The following is a 13,517-nucleotide window of genomic DNA, read 5'->3' on the forward strand; positions in this document are numbered from 1 at the left end:
TTGCTATTTTAGTTAAGTAATTTGTTCCTACCATCCATTAGCAGGAATCATTTAAATTTTAACTAGCACTTTTGTTTTGAAAGCAAAAGTACAACAGCCCTAAGAGCTCATCTCTTGCCTGTGATTTTCTTCCAATCTGTTACTTTCAATAGTGTTAGGGAGAAATAGAAAGTTTCGCTGCTAAAAGAAACCAGAATGCTAACTAATGTTAAACAAAACTCATTTTCCAACATGTAAACTGAGGCACCAGAACCCACTTTTACTCCAGGAAGAAACGATGGTCAGCTTCTGAATTAAGCACTTGGGGATCATTATAGATGCTGAGGTCATTAAGGGGCCAGTATATACTGCTTTTATGCACATCCACTCAGATGAACAGAACATGTACTGGTCTAAATTTCAATGCTGATGAGACTCATATGCTATGGCCTCTTAGTCAGTTCAAATTCCACTTAAAAGGAATGACACATTTTAAAGTCTTGATGCTGAACATTTCCTTTCTGGGGTAAAAATATTGCCGTTATGGGCAGAAGAAAGCACATGTTCTATCAAGTGTCATATTATTTCCCTAAATACTTAATGCTCCAAAAATAGTATTTAAATCGGGACAGTAAACTATTGCACATATGTGTGTTTGTGGGTATCTATACCTCCCCTTTTCATTGACCTCCTCCCCCCAGCTTCCCTATAACCTTCAAAGTCTACTTCTTGTGGTTTGAAAACCATTGTTCCACAAAGAGGTTTGACAAACTAAACACTAATGACTGATGACCTGATGACAGGGGGGACAGGAGGAGTTGGGGGAAAGGAGGGGGAGCCTACAAACCCAGGGGCAAGGGAACAACAAGAGATCTAAAATCGAGGGCCAGGAGAGCACAGAATGCCTAGTGGGGTTCGATCAAGTGCAATGTACCCCAGAGGATATGCAGAGAGCCAAGCGAAGGTCAAACATGATAGTGGGGCAGGAGGAAAGTAAAAGGAAATAGAAGAAAGAACTAGAAGGCAAAAGACATTTATAGAGGTATAAACATAGGCATGTACATATATAAATATATTAATATATAATGATAGGGCTATAGGTCTGTGTACATATATTTATAGGTTAAGTATTTAAGTAGCAGACTTTTGGCCTCTACTCAAGTCTTCCCTCAACACAAGAACACTTTGTTCTAATAACCTGACACTCTGTGATGCTCGCCTGGTTCCAACAGGATCAATGAAGACAAAATGGGTGCATAAGCGAATGTGGTGAAGTGTGGGATGCAAAAGGGCTTTTCCCCAGGCTGTCCCCCCATATTACACGACACGGCAAATGACTGTACACTTGGAGCTCAGCTGCTTAGAGGTTATTTCCCTGAGGGGATGGTCATCTAGAGCAATCAGCCCCTATTGTCTGTCCCACCCCCGCTGATAAGGACAATGGATTGTTTCCCTGAAGGAGAGCCCAGAGACAAGGCCAAGCCAACTGGAGGGCAACCAAGGTTAAGCTACCATCTTGAGTCTAGGATCCGCCCATCTTGTCAACGTGTACTCTAGCACCTCCCCTTCCTATTGCGTGCTGGGGTCTTAAAGGCTTGAAGTTAAGCAAGCAGCCATCTAGCAGGGAAGCAACAAAGCCCACATGGAAGAAGCACACCAGCCTGTGTGATCACCCATCTAGCAGGGAAGCAACAAAGCCCACATGGAAGAAGCACACCAGCCTGTGTGATCACAAGGTGTTGGTGGGATCAGGGATCAGGCATCAGAAGACCCCAAACAAACAACTATTTCTATGCAAATGAGGGGAGTTGGAGTGGAGACCTAAAACCCATCTGTAGACAATTGGACATCCCTTTACAGAAGGGTCACAAGGAAGGGACGAGCCAGCGAGGGTGCAGTATAGCACCGAGGAAACACACAACAGTCCTCTAGTTCTTTAATGCTTTCCCCCTGCCCCCCACTATCATGACCCCGGTTCTATCTTACAAATCTTACAAACCAAGCGAGCATCACAGTGGTACAAGACCAGAGCATGTACACTGATACAGACAAGAGCCACTGGTCCAGATAGGAGCTCTCAATGCACAGAATCCAGGACAGATAAACCCCTGAGGACCAATAATGAGTGTAGAGATGCCATGAGGGTAGGGGGAAGGTGGGGGAGAAAGGGGGACCCAATCACAGTGATTGTCATACAACCACCATCCATGCCCAGGGGAACGACCAACAGAAAGGTGGGTGAAGGGAGACAGCGGATGGTGTAAAATATGAAAATAAAAATAATTCATAAATGATCAAGGGTTCAGGAGGGTGTTGGGGGGGGAGGGGGAAAAAGAGGAGCTGATACCAAGGGCTCAAGTAGAAAGAAAAGGTATTGGAAATGATGATGGCCACATATGTGCTTGATACGACTGCTGTATGGATTGCTACAAGAGCTTTAAGCGCTTCAATTTTAAAAAAAAGAGCTCCAATAGAATGATTTATTAAAATTTTTTTTAAAGAACATCCTACATGAAGAAAGCAAAAGGGTTATTAAAAGGATCTGAAAGAGTCAGGGTTCTCCTGGCCCAGTACCTCGCGTTAGGTCAGATCCGAGCATCTTTAAGGGCGTTTGACTGCTTCTCCCAGTGCCCCTGGGCCAGATGCCTGATGCTCTCACAGCTCAGTTGCTGTTGTTGTTGTTGTTGTCAGTCGGTTCCAACTCACAGCTGCCTCATGCATAATAGAAGGAAAAACTGCTTTGTCTTGGGATGTGAGACAGGTAAAAAAAAACCAGATTCTTTGGATCAGCCAGAGCCAGGAGGGTGAATGTTGGGATTAAGTGCTGAGAATCCTCCTTTATCTTGGAGAATGTTTTATTAGAAGACCTTCAGTTAGGCTCTAATTCAAAGAGAATAGCACAAAAACAAATAAATAGAATAGCACAGCACAATAAATACCCACATAGTCAATAGATTCCGTCATTATCAAGATTGTATCATATTTGTTTAGTGTCCCTTTTCCATTTATTTTTCTTTAGTATTTTTAAAATAAAGCCCAGAAACGTTATCATTTAAAAAGCAATGAATTGTTTGTTGGATTGATTAAGGTAGGAAAGGAAGAAAAAACCATAGTAAATGTCAAAAACCCTAACATTTGCTCTTGGGCACAGAGGAGCGAAAGCCTATGGATGAAGCAATGGGGCAACAGAACCGAACAGAGAGGGACAAAGGGCAGCCGGAGACGACCAAGCAAAGCAGAATAAGGAAATGTGCCAACCCTTTCAGAAGTCACTATCAGTTTCAACAATACAGAAGTCACGAAAAGAAGACAGGAGGAATGCACAAAGTCACTGGCCCCAAAGGATTGGTCACTAAACCACTGAATTGTATGTTACGTGAATCATGTCAATCAAATGGTTTTTCAAAACGAATGGGTCACCGTTCAGCCATTTCAAGAGGGAACGTCTGTACTGAAGGGAGACGTCCAAGCTGCACTGAGGACACTAAAGAAAAACACGTCTCAAGGGATTGACAAACTCCAACTGGCAACACTTGCTCATTGACGCCCCCAAGTCTGGAAGTCAGCTACCTGACCAACTGACTGGGAGATCCCTATGTGTGCCCATTCCGAAGAAAGGTGATTCAATGAAATGTGGAAATTATTGAGCCATACCATACATATCACAAACAAGCTCGCTGTGGATCACTTTTAAATGGGTGCAGTAGGGAGCTGCCAGAAATCTAAGCCAGATTCAGCAGAGGGTGTGGCATGAGGGATATCATTGCTGACATCACGTGGGTCTTGGCTGAAAGCAGAGCATACCAGAAAGATGTCTGCATGTGTCTTATTGATTCTGGAAAAGCATTCACCTATATGGAATCATAACAAACTATGGATAGCCTTAAGAAGAATGGGAATTCCAGTACACTTCTTCGTGCCCATGCAGAACATGTACATGGACCCAGAGGAAGTTGTTCAAAAAGAACATGGGAATATTGCATGTTTTAAAGTCAGGAAAGGTGTGTGTCAGGGCTGTATTTTTCTTAAGTCATTTTATTGAGTCATACGATTCTTTTATTGAGTCATACAATTCTTAGCACAATCCATACATACATCAATTGTGTCAAGCACATTTGTACATGTGTTGCCGTCATCATTCTCATGAGCCCTTGGTATCAGCTCCTCATTTTCCCCCTCCCTCCCCGCTCCCCTCTCCCTCATAAACCCTTGATAATTTATAAATCATTATTTTGTGATGTCTTACACTGTCCGACGTCTCCCTGGGTGCACTGTTCTGTTGTCCGTCCCAAGGCTGTATCCTTTTACCACAGGTACTCAATATGCACGATGAACAGATCATCTGAGAAGCTTGAGTATATGAAAAAGAACATGACATCAGGATGGGAGAAAGGCTGATTAACAACTGCAATATGCAGATGAGACGACCTTGTCTGCTGAAAGTGGGGAGGGCTTGAAACACTTGCTGTGATGGTCAAAGGCTGCAGCCTTCAGTATGGCTTGCAACGCAAGACAGAGAAAGCCAAAATCCTCACCCCTGGACCGACGGACAGCATCATGATAGATGGAGAAAAAGCTGAAATTGTCAAGGAATTCATTTTCCTTGGAGCCGCACTCGATGTTCGTGGAAGCCGCAGTCAAGAAACCAAATGAGAGGTTGCACTGGGTGAAACTTCTGCATCAGGCCCCTTTAGCGTGTTGAAGAGTAAGGATGTCACTATGTGAGGACCAAATTGCAACTGACCCACGGCGTGGTACTTCCAATGGCCTCGTGCGTGTGTGGAAGTTGGATAATGAATGAATCAGAAAGACTGCAGAAGAAGGGATACATTTGAATGATGGGCTTGACAAAAATGTGGAAAGTACCACAGACTCCAGAAGAAGAAATGCATCTGTCTGGGAAGAAGTCCTTGGAAGTGCAGCTGGTGGGATCTCATCTCACATACTTTGGAAATGTTAATCAATCCGATCAACCAAACTTTAACCAAAACCAACCTCCCTGCCACTGAGTCAATTCCTACACCCACTAACCCTCTAGGAAAGATTAGAGCTGCCCTGTTGGGCTTCTGAGGTTGTAAATCTTTATGGGAGCAAAAGGCCATAACCTTGTCCCCACGGTGGCTCAGCCTGCTGACTTTGCAGTCAGCCCAGGCCATAGCCCATGATGTTACCAGGCCTCCTTGATTATAGGCCAGTCCCTAGAAAAGGACATCAGACTCGGCCAGTTGGACACTGTCGCTCAAGCATCACAGTGGTGAGGCTGGGGGGGTGGGGGAGGGAGCATGTCACTCTGTTGGACATAGAGGCACTAGGAGTTGGAAACTACCAATAACAACAATGTGTGCAGTCACTTTGAAAACAACAATTCTGAGAGTCCGACCGGAAGTTACACTGTAAGTGAGTACTTGAATTGTTCTTCAAGGTGTGGATGGCGTCTCAGCATCCACAGGTCATTTGGTAAACTCTGTTCTGTTTTCCGTGGTTACTGTTGTTTTCCATGGCACTGTAGACTTACTAGCAATTGTGGTTGGAATGGGGTGCCAGCCCCCCACCACTAATCACGGGTTCGATGGGCACAACTGTACAGTTATTATAAAGCCATAGAGAGCTTGAGATATGGGAGAGTCAAATTTTGGAGTCAGACACATTTCGTGGTAGCATGCTCACCTCTGGGATGGCCATGGTCTTACCAGCCAGGTCCGCACACAGTGTGGGCCGAGGCAAGGTGGGGTGTAGACCCGGCAGGAGGCTCGAGGACCCTGCAGGAAGCTGGAGGACCCCGTTTATTGCTAACCAAGGGTTATATCTACTTGGGGGGGCGTGATTGCACATCATAGGAAGGGGCAGTACAATAGGCATACACATTATAGGAAGGGGATGTACAATGACAGGAAGGGGATGAGCTAGGGCTGTACACATGATAGGAAGGGGAGGGTTAGGGGTATATACATGTGACAAGAAGGGCAGACCCTAGATTCATGATGGCAGCCTAACCTTGGTCACCCTTGGGTGGGCTTGACCTCTCTGGGGTCTCCTACAAGGAAACAGACAACTACTATCCTTATCAGAAGGAAGTGGGTCCTACTTGTTGCGGGATAAACAGTGGTGACTGCTTGGTCTAGATGGCCGATAACCCTTAGGGAGAATAGCCCTGATCTACTTCTGATGACCTCCAAGTGTATAGTCGTTCGCAAGCAGCTAAGTTTGGCATGTATTGGGGGGACACAACTTGGGAGAAATCCTTCTGTTTCCCACAAGCAATACATTTTTAAAACAAAAAAGAACCTCATGGCTGTGGAGCCGATGCCAACTCATAGCGGCTGGAGAACAGGGTGGGACTAACGCGGGTCGGACTACCCCCCTCCCGGACTACCCCCCTCCCGGACTACCTCTTAACGGGAGTAGAAAGCCTCGTCTTTCTCCTGTGGGGAGGCTGGTGGTTTTGAACGGCTGACCTTGCAGTTAGCAGCCCAATGCACAGCCATTAAGCCACTAGGGCTCCTTGTTGTTGGATGCCATTGACTTTGTTCTGACTCACAGTGACCCCATGTCGCACAGAATGAAACCCAGCCCCGCGCCATCCTCACAACTGTTTGGGTCTGATGGCCGAGCCCATTGCGACAGCCACTGTGTCCATCTATTTCTTTGAGAGCTTTCCTCTTTTCCGCTGCCTCTCTACTTCCCCAAGCAAGATGTCCTTGTCAGGGACGGTGGCTCCTGATAACCTGTCCAAAGTGCAGGAGATGAAGTCTGCCTTCCTTGCCCCTAAGGAGCACTCTACTGTGTTTATCCCAAGACAGCTCTGTGGTCCTTTGGGCTGTCAGAGCACTTCAATATTCTTCCCCAACACCATGATTCGAATGTGTCCATTCGGTCTTTCTTATTCAATGTCCAACTTTCACACGCAAATGAGGCCGCTGAAAATCTGGCTGGGCCCAGGCACACCTTAGTCCTCAAAGTAACATCCTTGCTTTTTAACCCTGTAAAGAGCTCTTGTGCAGCAGGTCACCCAGCGCAGTGCATCTTTTGATCTCGTGACTGCTGCTTCTGTGAGCACCGCTTGTGGATCCAAGCAAGGCAAATCCCTGACAACTTCCATCTTCCCTCCGTTCATCACGATGCTATTGGTCCAGCTGTGAGGATTTTGCCCTTCTTTACGCTGAGTTGCAAACCACGCCGAAGGCTGCCACCCTCCATCTTCATCCGCAAGTGCTTCGAGTCCTCCTCACTTTCAGTAAGCAAGGTTGTGTCGTCCGCATATGGTAAGTTGTTCCTAAGTCTGCCTTCCGTCCTGACTCCTTGTTCTTCTTCATATCATCCAGCTGCTCTTATTATTTGCTCAGCGTACAGATTGAATAAGTATCGTAAGAGGATACAACACTGATCCGCACCTTTCCTGATTGTCAGCCATGCAGTAGTCCCTTGTCTTGTTTGAACGACTGCTTCTTTGTACATGCACTGGTGCCTCAGGAGTGGCCAGGACGCGTTCTGAAATTCCTATTCTTCTCAAGACTCCCTGGCTTGTTATGATCCATATAGCCAAATGCTTTGGCACAGCAAAGGAAACACAACTAAACATCTTTCTGGTATTTTTTGCTTCCAGCCAAGAGCCATTCAGACGTCAGCAATGGTATCCCTCATCCCACGTCTTCCTCTGAACCCACCCTGAACCTCTGGGAGCTCCCTGTCAATGTACTGCTGCAACCACTGTTGGGTGAGCGTCAGCAACAGTTTAGTTGCTCAGTAAGAAACTAGGGTACAGAAATCTACAAAGGCTCTTCTCCGCACCACTTTGACTCTCTAGGCCAGCGGGTCGCAGGCCCTTTGGGAGTTGAATGACCCTTTCACAGGGGTCTCCTGATTCAGAACGGTAGCAAAATTACAGTTATGAAGTAGCAACGAAAATAATTTTATGGTTGGTGGGGGGTGGGTAGGACGGTTGAAAACCACTGTTGTAGGCAGACATGTCTCCCCGGTTTGCAAACTGGATCTTAAATAAACTTCCATCAATTTCCGTCATTGACTTCATATTGTTTTTATTTTAACAGGCGGGGTTAATCAGGGAAGGCTGCCTGGAGGTCCAAGATCAATAGAAGGGTTGGAACAAAGCCGGATGACAGGCCAAGTTACAGTCCCAGAAGCCTGGAAGGAAGGATGTTGCCTTCCCAGCCCTCAGAACCCAAGTTCCTCTTCCAGCAGGACCATGGCGGCGTCATGCTGGGGGAGACAGGACAGCTAGGGGAAGGGCATGAATATCGGAGCTGGCTGCATTCTCTCCACCCAGGAAGCTCACATCACTTTGGAGCCGTCCAGCCCGCCAACCACAGGCTCTGGGTCACTGGGTGTATTGGGGGGACCTGGTGGTGGTGGTGGTGGTGGTGGTAGGGAGGGGGATGCTGGGGAAAATGACCCTCACACCCCAACAGAGACTAGATGTGGGTGGAAGAGAATGGTTTGAGGGTCCTTGAGCCCCGTGGAAAGAAATCTTCTCCAGCTCTGGGGGGGTGTCTATTCCCCCCTCAAAATGAAAAAACAAAAACCACCCACCCTCGTCCCCCTGTTTCCCTCCTCAGTGTCTCAGGTTCCCGCTGTCAAGTGTGTTTCTCCTTTGACACCCACACATCACCGTCCTTCTCGGACCCTGGAGGGGGCTCAACACCCAGACTCTAGTCGGCCCCTCTAACTCTGAGGTGAAGTCCACGGGCCTCAGGAACTACCAGCCCTCAAACAGAAACCAGTGGTTGGAGGGCAGGAAGTGTCTGAAGGGAAGTTACGGGGCCCTAGACACTCCCTCATGTCCCACTTCACCCCCCAGTCCAATGTGCCTGTGAAGCAGCTTCCCACGACAGTCAGTGCTGCCCCCTGTGAGGGGCTACGAGAGCGACCCCATGTGGGGCGCTGCTGTCCCTCATGTCCGCCCCGTTCCCTCACCCTCTCCAGATCCTGTGAGTTCCAGCCCCAGAGCCCACCTAGATCTGTACCACACTGCAGAGACACCTAGAAAGTCCCTCATCCGCCCAGGGCAGAAAGATCAGAGTGGGCTCTGCAGCTAGACTGAGCTGCCCTTGGACCCCAATTCTCCCCCTTCTGGCCTCAGCGGTCCTGTAAAAGTCAGTGCCTTGAACTTCAGGTTCCTGGCCCACCCACCTGTGAAAAAGGACACCATCCCCCACCCCACCCCACCCCAAACACACACACAATGATGCCGTGAAGGTTAGCAAGGACCTGTGAGCAATACCCAGGCCAGGGCTGGACAGACAAAGCCTCCTTCGCCTGGAAGCAATTGCAGCAAAGGGCCCTTGAGTTACCAATGAGGAACTCACCCGCGGCACGTGACACCCAAGTCCATTAACCTGAAAGAGCCGGGCTAGGCTTCCTGGCCTTCAGGCCAGTTCTCAGTCCACCACTGAAGGCAAGCCGGCGAAGCCATGAGAGCCTTGGATGGCTGTAAGATAGGGTCCGGTAAGGAGCCTTTCCTCTCTGGACTGGAAGGTCTGCAGGGTCAGCGATGAAAGAGAAGAGTAGGTTGCCCAGGGCCTCTCTTGCTGCGCTGGCAGGAGGGCAAAGGGGGCACACAGCGGGAGGAGCGGGGAGTGGGGGGGGAGGCTGGGACGGGTGGGGGCCAGAGGCAGCAGGGAGTGCTGTGGATGCCTCTGAGAACGGGCAGGCTCGGACAGGGCCCGCTGACCAGTGAGGGCTGAGATGTCGGTGGGAAGTGAAATAAAGCGTTCTGGGGCAAAGATGCTGTGAGGAGCCACTTGGCCTTGCACACTGGAGTGGGGGCGGGCCTATGCCTGACACACCAGGACGGTGGGGAAGCCAGGGAGAGAGGACCCCCCTAATCCAAACCCCCTTCCCTCCCAACAGAACATCTGTGCCCATACATATATGGGGGGCTGGCACTTGGAGGGGTCCTGGTCCTGGTCGTCATCATTCTGTCCACGTGTTTGTGTTGGCTCCACCGGAGAGGTCAGCCCCCTCCTCAGCTCCCCCAATTCACCCCACAGCGCCATCCTCCCCTGGGCCTTCCCAGAAGGCTCCACTGATCCAGACAGGCCCTGGAGGATGGTGGGAGCTGGAGGGGTGCAGGGGGGTGGGGGGGTGAGATGTCTAAGGTGGGAGTTGGGGGGGACCAGGGGGGGGTGTAGGGCATGGAGGGAGGAGCCCAGATCTGATCCTGGCCTGGGGAGGGGAGGGCAGTGCCAGGGCCCCCGCTGAGCGGTTACTTTTCTTTGCAGTGAGGAGGTTGGAGAGGAGCTGGGTGAGTCTGGGGCAGGGAGGGAGGGAGGGAGGGAGGGAGGGAGGGGAGCCCCAAAGGGGGCTGGCGTTCTGAGATGAGGGCCAGGGGCTGAAGAGGGAAAGAGAGGAGGCGAAGAGGGAAAGAGAGGAGGCGTTGGGCGGGAGAGATGGAGGGAAAGAGGAGAAGGTGAGAGACGCTGGGAGGGACAAGAGAAAAGAGGGGGTGTGGGGGGTGGCTGTAGAGAGAAATATCTCAGACGGAAAAGGACGAGAGCCGAAGCTGGCAGAGAGAGGGTGGGGCAGGGGTGTCCGAGACAAGAACGGAAGAGGCTGGGGGGCAGGGGAGCCTGAGAAGGAAGCATTGAGAAAGGCGGGAGGTGGGGCAGAAACCCACAAGGAAGGGAGGGAGGCCGCCTCTGCTGTGCCCACTGCCAGCCCCCTCTGGGCCTGCCCCAGGCCCGTCCCCCGGAGGAGCAGGAGCTCCACTACGCGTCTCTGCAGAAGCTGCCGGCCCCCAGCGGGCACGAGGGACCTGACCTCAGCGAGGGAGACGGGGAGGATGCCAAGGAAGACACTAGAGCTGACTACGCCCGCATCGCCAAGAAAAAACCCAGCTGAGCGCGCTCGGCTGCAGCGGGCGGGCGCAGCAGCCTGGCAGCTCCCGCAGTAAAGGCCGTGGTCTCCCACCTTGTGTCTCGGGCTCCTCTGTCCATCTCCAGCCCATTCAAAATGACCACTGTCAAAGCCTACCGCCCCCACTCTCATCCCCAGAGTCCAGGGAGGAGGTATTGGACGGAGGCGGTCAGGACAGACTATTGGTCTGTGGGCCTGTCCAGCCTGAGGCTATTGACAGGCAGAGGCCAGCGATGCCATCAGCCCCCCTCCTCGGGGGCAATCGGTGGCTGCCCCCCGAACCCTGGAGAGGGGGGTGTATTGAACCTCAGGATGGTGGTGGGAGGGAGCTGTGGGTCCGAGTTCGGGCGGCATCCTTCTTCGGCCTGTTTGGTGTGCTCTTGGAAGGGACTGATGAGGAGGAGCTCATGGAGTGGTGGGACCGGGAGGGGCTTGTCAGGGTCTCTTGAAGAGGGCTTGGGATCACAGGTGGATCTGCAATCACTCCTGAGAAGCCACCAAGGGCTAGCAGGACATTCCTGTTCCCATGTGACAAGCGCCTGGTAGGAGAGACCCCAGGAGTGGCACTGCAGCCCCTGGTCTTTGGAGCCTGCCCTTCCCTCCCCAGCCCTCCAGCTTCCCTGGGGCACCTTTACTTACTTACCTTTGCCCTGGTCACAGAAGGCGCAGCCCACGGCCACCACGGCCACGGAGAGAAAGCTGAAGGCATAGAATGCGGCGCGAAGCAGGAGGAGGGAGGCGTAGGATCCTGAGTGTGGGGCAGTCAAGAGGAAGGGGCTTGGTGAAGCAGATCTCCAGGAAGCAACTTACCCAGGCTCGTGGAAATACAGGAGGGGGGGGAATCTCCGCTTCCAGGGACGTAGCCAAGTAGGATCCCCCACCACAGGGCCAACCCCCAGGGCCTCACCTTTCTCCACCACCAGCCAAGTCCCGTTTCCGGTGCCAGAGCCCAGGCCTAGCACCTCCACCCTGCACAGGTAGACGCCAGCATCGTGCGGGCGGGTGCTGGTGATGTGCAGCTCAGCCTGGTGATCATAGAGGAATCGGGCCGAGCCAAGGGGGGCCAGGCGGCCCTGGAACTCTGGGGTCTCATTCCTCACTTCCTTCCCGGGACCCACCTTGTCCCGGTACCAAGTCACAAAACCAATGGCAGGTCTCCCTCTGGTGGCATTGAAGAAGCAGGGCAAGAAGGCAGTGGTGCCCTCACGAGTTCGAATCTCAGGGGGCTGGGTCACCCAGAGAGAACAGGACCCTGGGGAGAGAGGGAAGGCCCTGGTAAGCACCTCTTTCGTACGTCGACGTGGGAAGAAGAGGGGTTGGAGTCAAATATCCAGTTGTCCCACCGTGGAGGCCGCCCAGGGACAAACACTTTGGCTGATAAACCTGCTTTATTCCACCCTCTCCTCTTGACTTAGCTAATGTCTTAACCTTGCTCGTCAAATAGATTTTCACATTATTTTCCATACCAAATCTCACCCCACCCTCCCCTATCATTCTCCTGCTACATCCACAGGTAACTTGTCTTAACTGAGACATAACCAGCCACAGTTAAGTTACCTTATTCACGGAATACCGCCTCGTGGACTAATATCACCGATGACATTATTCCAGGTATTTGTTTGGTACGAATGGCCGTTCTCAGTACCAAACTCACCAAACCACTGCCAGTCAATTGTGACTGAGCGAGACCCTACAGAGGGTTTCCAAAGCTGTACATCTTCCTGGGAGCAAATAGCCTCATCTTTCACCCACTGAGAGTCTGGCGGGTTTGAACCCGTGGCCTTGCAGTCAGGAGTCCACTGTGTACCGATGGCAGTACTGTGCTTTTTGTTTGAGAGCACTCACTAATCAAATCTCCCACTCGAAGGCTTGGCCCTGACTAATTCATCCAAGCTGATTAAGTCAAATTCCTCATTCCGGTTCCTAGTTTGTGACACTCTCTAGTCATTCTTCCACTTCAGTAGTTCTCAAACCCAGAAGTCTGGTTCACGCCAATTCCTGGGCCCTACTCCCAGAGGTTGTGCGGCTCAGTAGGCCTGGAGCAGGGAGCCTCGGGGGCGATTCAGCTGCTGGTTTGGAGCCGCGCCCAGGAGAGAGGTCCTGACGGAACAGGGGTTGAAAGGCTGTACCACTCTCCCCAATGTTGGCATGTGGATTTGCCAGTGGCTCACGGGAGCAAGCGGTGGCCGGCTGCTCCTGGAAAGAGGGGAGCCTTGGGAACCCTAAAGTACAGCGATGAGTCAGCATTGCTGCAGTGGGGTCTGGAGGTCTGGAGTGGGGTTCCCAGTCATGCTGACGCTGCTGACTTGGGATCACACTTTGAGAAGCATTGTACCTAATTCGCCGATATTTTGATGATTAAAAAGTCTCTGTTAATTAAATCTGTTCCATGAAGAAATCTATTTGAATTCATTAGAGTTCCTAAATTCCTAATTAAATACCTAGACAATCGGTCTGATTTCATCGGTTCATTAAACCCGTCAAATTAAAATTGCCCTCTATGCATCCATGAGGTGTCGAAGGGATCAGGTATAAGGCATCATCAGAACAAAAAATCTTACCATAGTGAATGATGGGGGTAGTGCAGAGTGGAGACCCAAAGCCCATTAGCAGGCCACTGGAGATCCCCTTGCAGAGGGGTCTCAGGGAGGAGATGAGCCAGTCAG

The 13,517-nt window shown here is 50.9% G+C and overlaps 2 protein-coding genes across 4 annotated transcripts in view; one reads left to right on the plus strand and one right to left on the minus strand.

The window, feature by feature from the left end:
* The first annotated feature begins 9,356 nt into the window (after window positions 1-9,356).
* Window positions 9,357-10,910, plus strand: LST1 (leukocyte specific transcript 1). The gene is made up of 4 exons (XM_004711792.2): window positions 9,357-9,441; window positions 9,847-9,948; window positions 10,218-10,240; window positions 10,675-10,910. Exons 1-4 carry the CDS (start codon window positions 9,408-9,410, stop codon window positions 10,834-10,836), a joined length of 321 nt encoding a protein of 106 aa, XP_004711849.1. The 5' UTR covers window positions 9,357-9,407; the 3' UTR covers window positions 10,837-10,910.
* The window catches only part of NCR3 (natural cytotoxicity triggering receptor 3), a 5,117-nt gene continuing 2,055 nt past the window's right edge, over window positions 10,456-13,517 (minus strand). For all 3 annotated transcript variants that reach the window (XM_045292998.1, XM_045293000.1, XM_045292997.1), the window contains exons 4-6: window positions 11,759-12,103; window positions 11,495-11,599; window positions 10,456-11,390 (exon numbers count right to left, since the gene is read on the minus strand). In XM_045292998.1, the coding sequence (XP_045148933.1) occupies window positions 11,356-11,390; window positions 11,495-11,599; window positions 11,759-12,103 (485 nt within the window). In that variant the 3' untranslated portion in view covers window positions 10,456-11,355. The remainder of the gene's footprint in view (window positions 11,391-11,494; window positions 11,600-11,758; window positions 12,104-13,517) is intronic.

The sequence above is a fragment of the Echinops telfairi genome, unplaced genomic scaffold (assembly GCF_000313985.2).
Source record: "Echinops telfairi isolate 266 unplaced genomic scaffold, ASM31398v2 ScPeMD7_655;HRSCAF=1070, whole genome shotgun sequence".
Classification (NCBI taxonomy): Eukaryota; Metazoa; Chordata; class Mammalia; order Afrosoricida; family Tenrecidae; genus Echinops; species Echinops telfairi.

Coding starts and splice junctions, on each gene's coding strand:
- LST1 (XM_004711792.2), top strand. CDS start 9,408: ATGAGAGCCTTGGATGGCTGTAAGATAGGGTCCG. Junction 9,949..10,217: donor GTGTTGGCTCCACCGGAGAG/GTCAGCCCCCTC, acceptor TTTTCTTTGCAG/TGAGGAGGTTGGAGAGGAGC. Junction 10,241..10,674: donor GGAGGTTGGAGAGGAGCTGG/GTGAGTCTGGGG, acceptor GGCCTGCCCCAG/GCCCGTCCCCCGGAGGAGCA.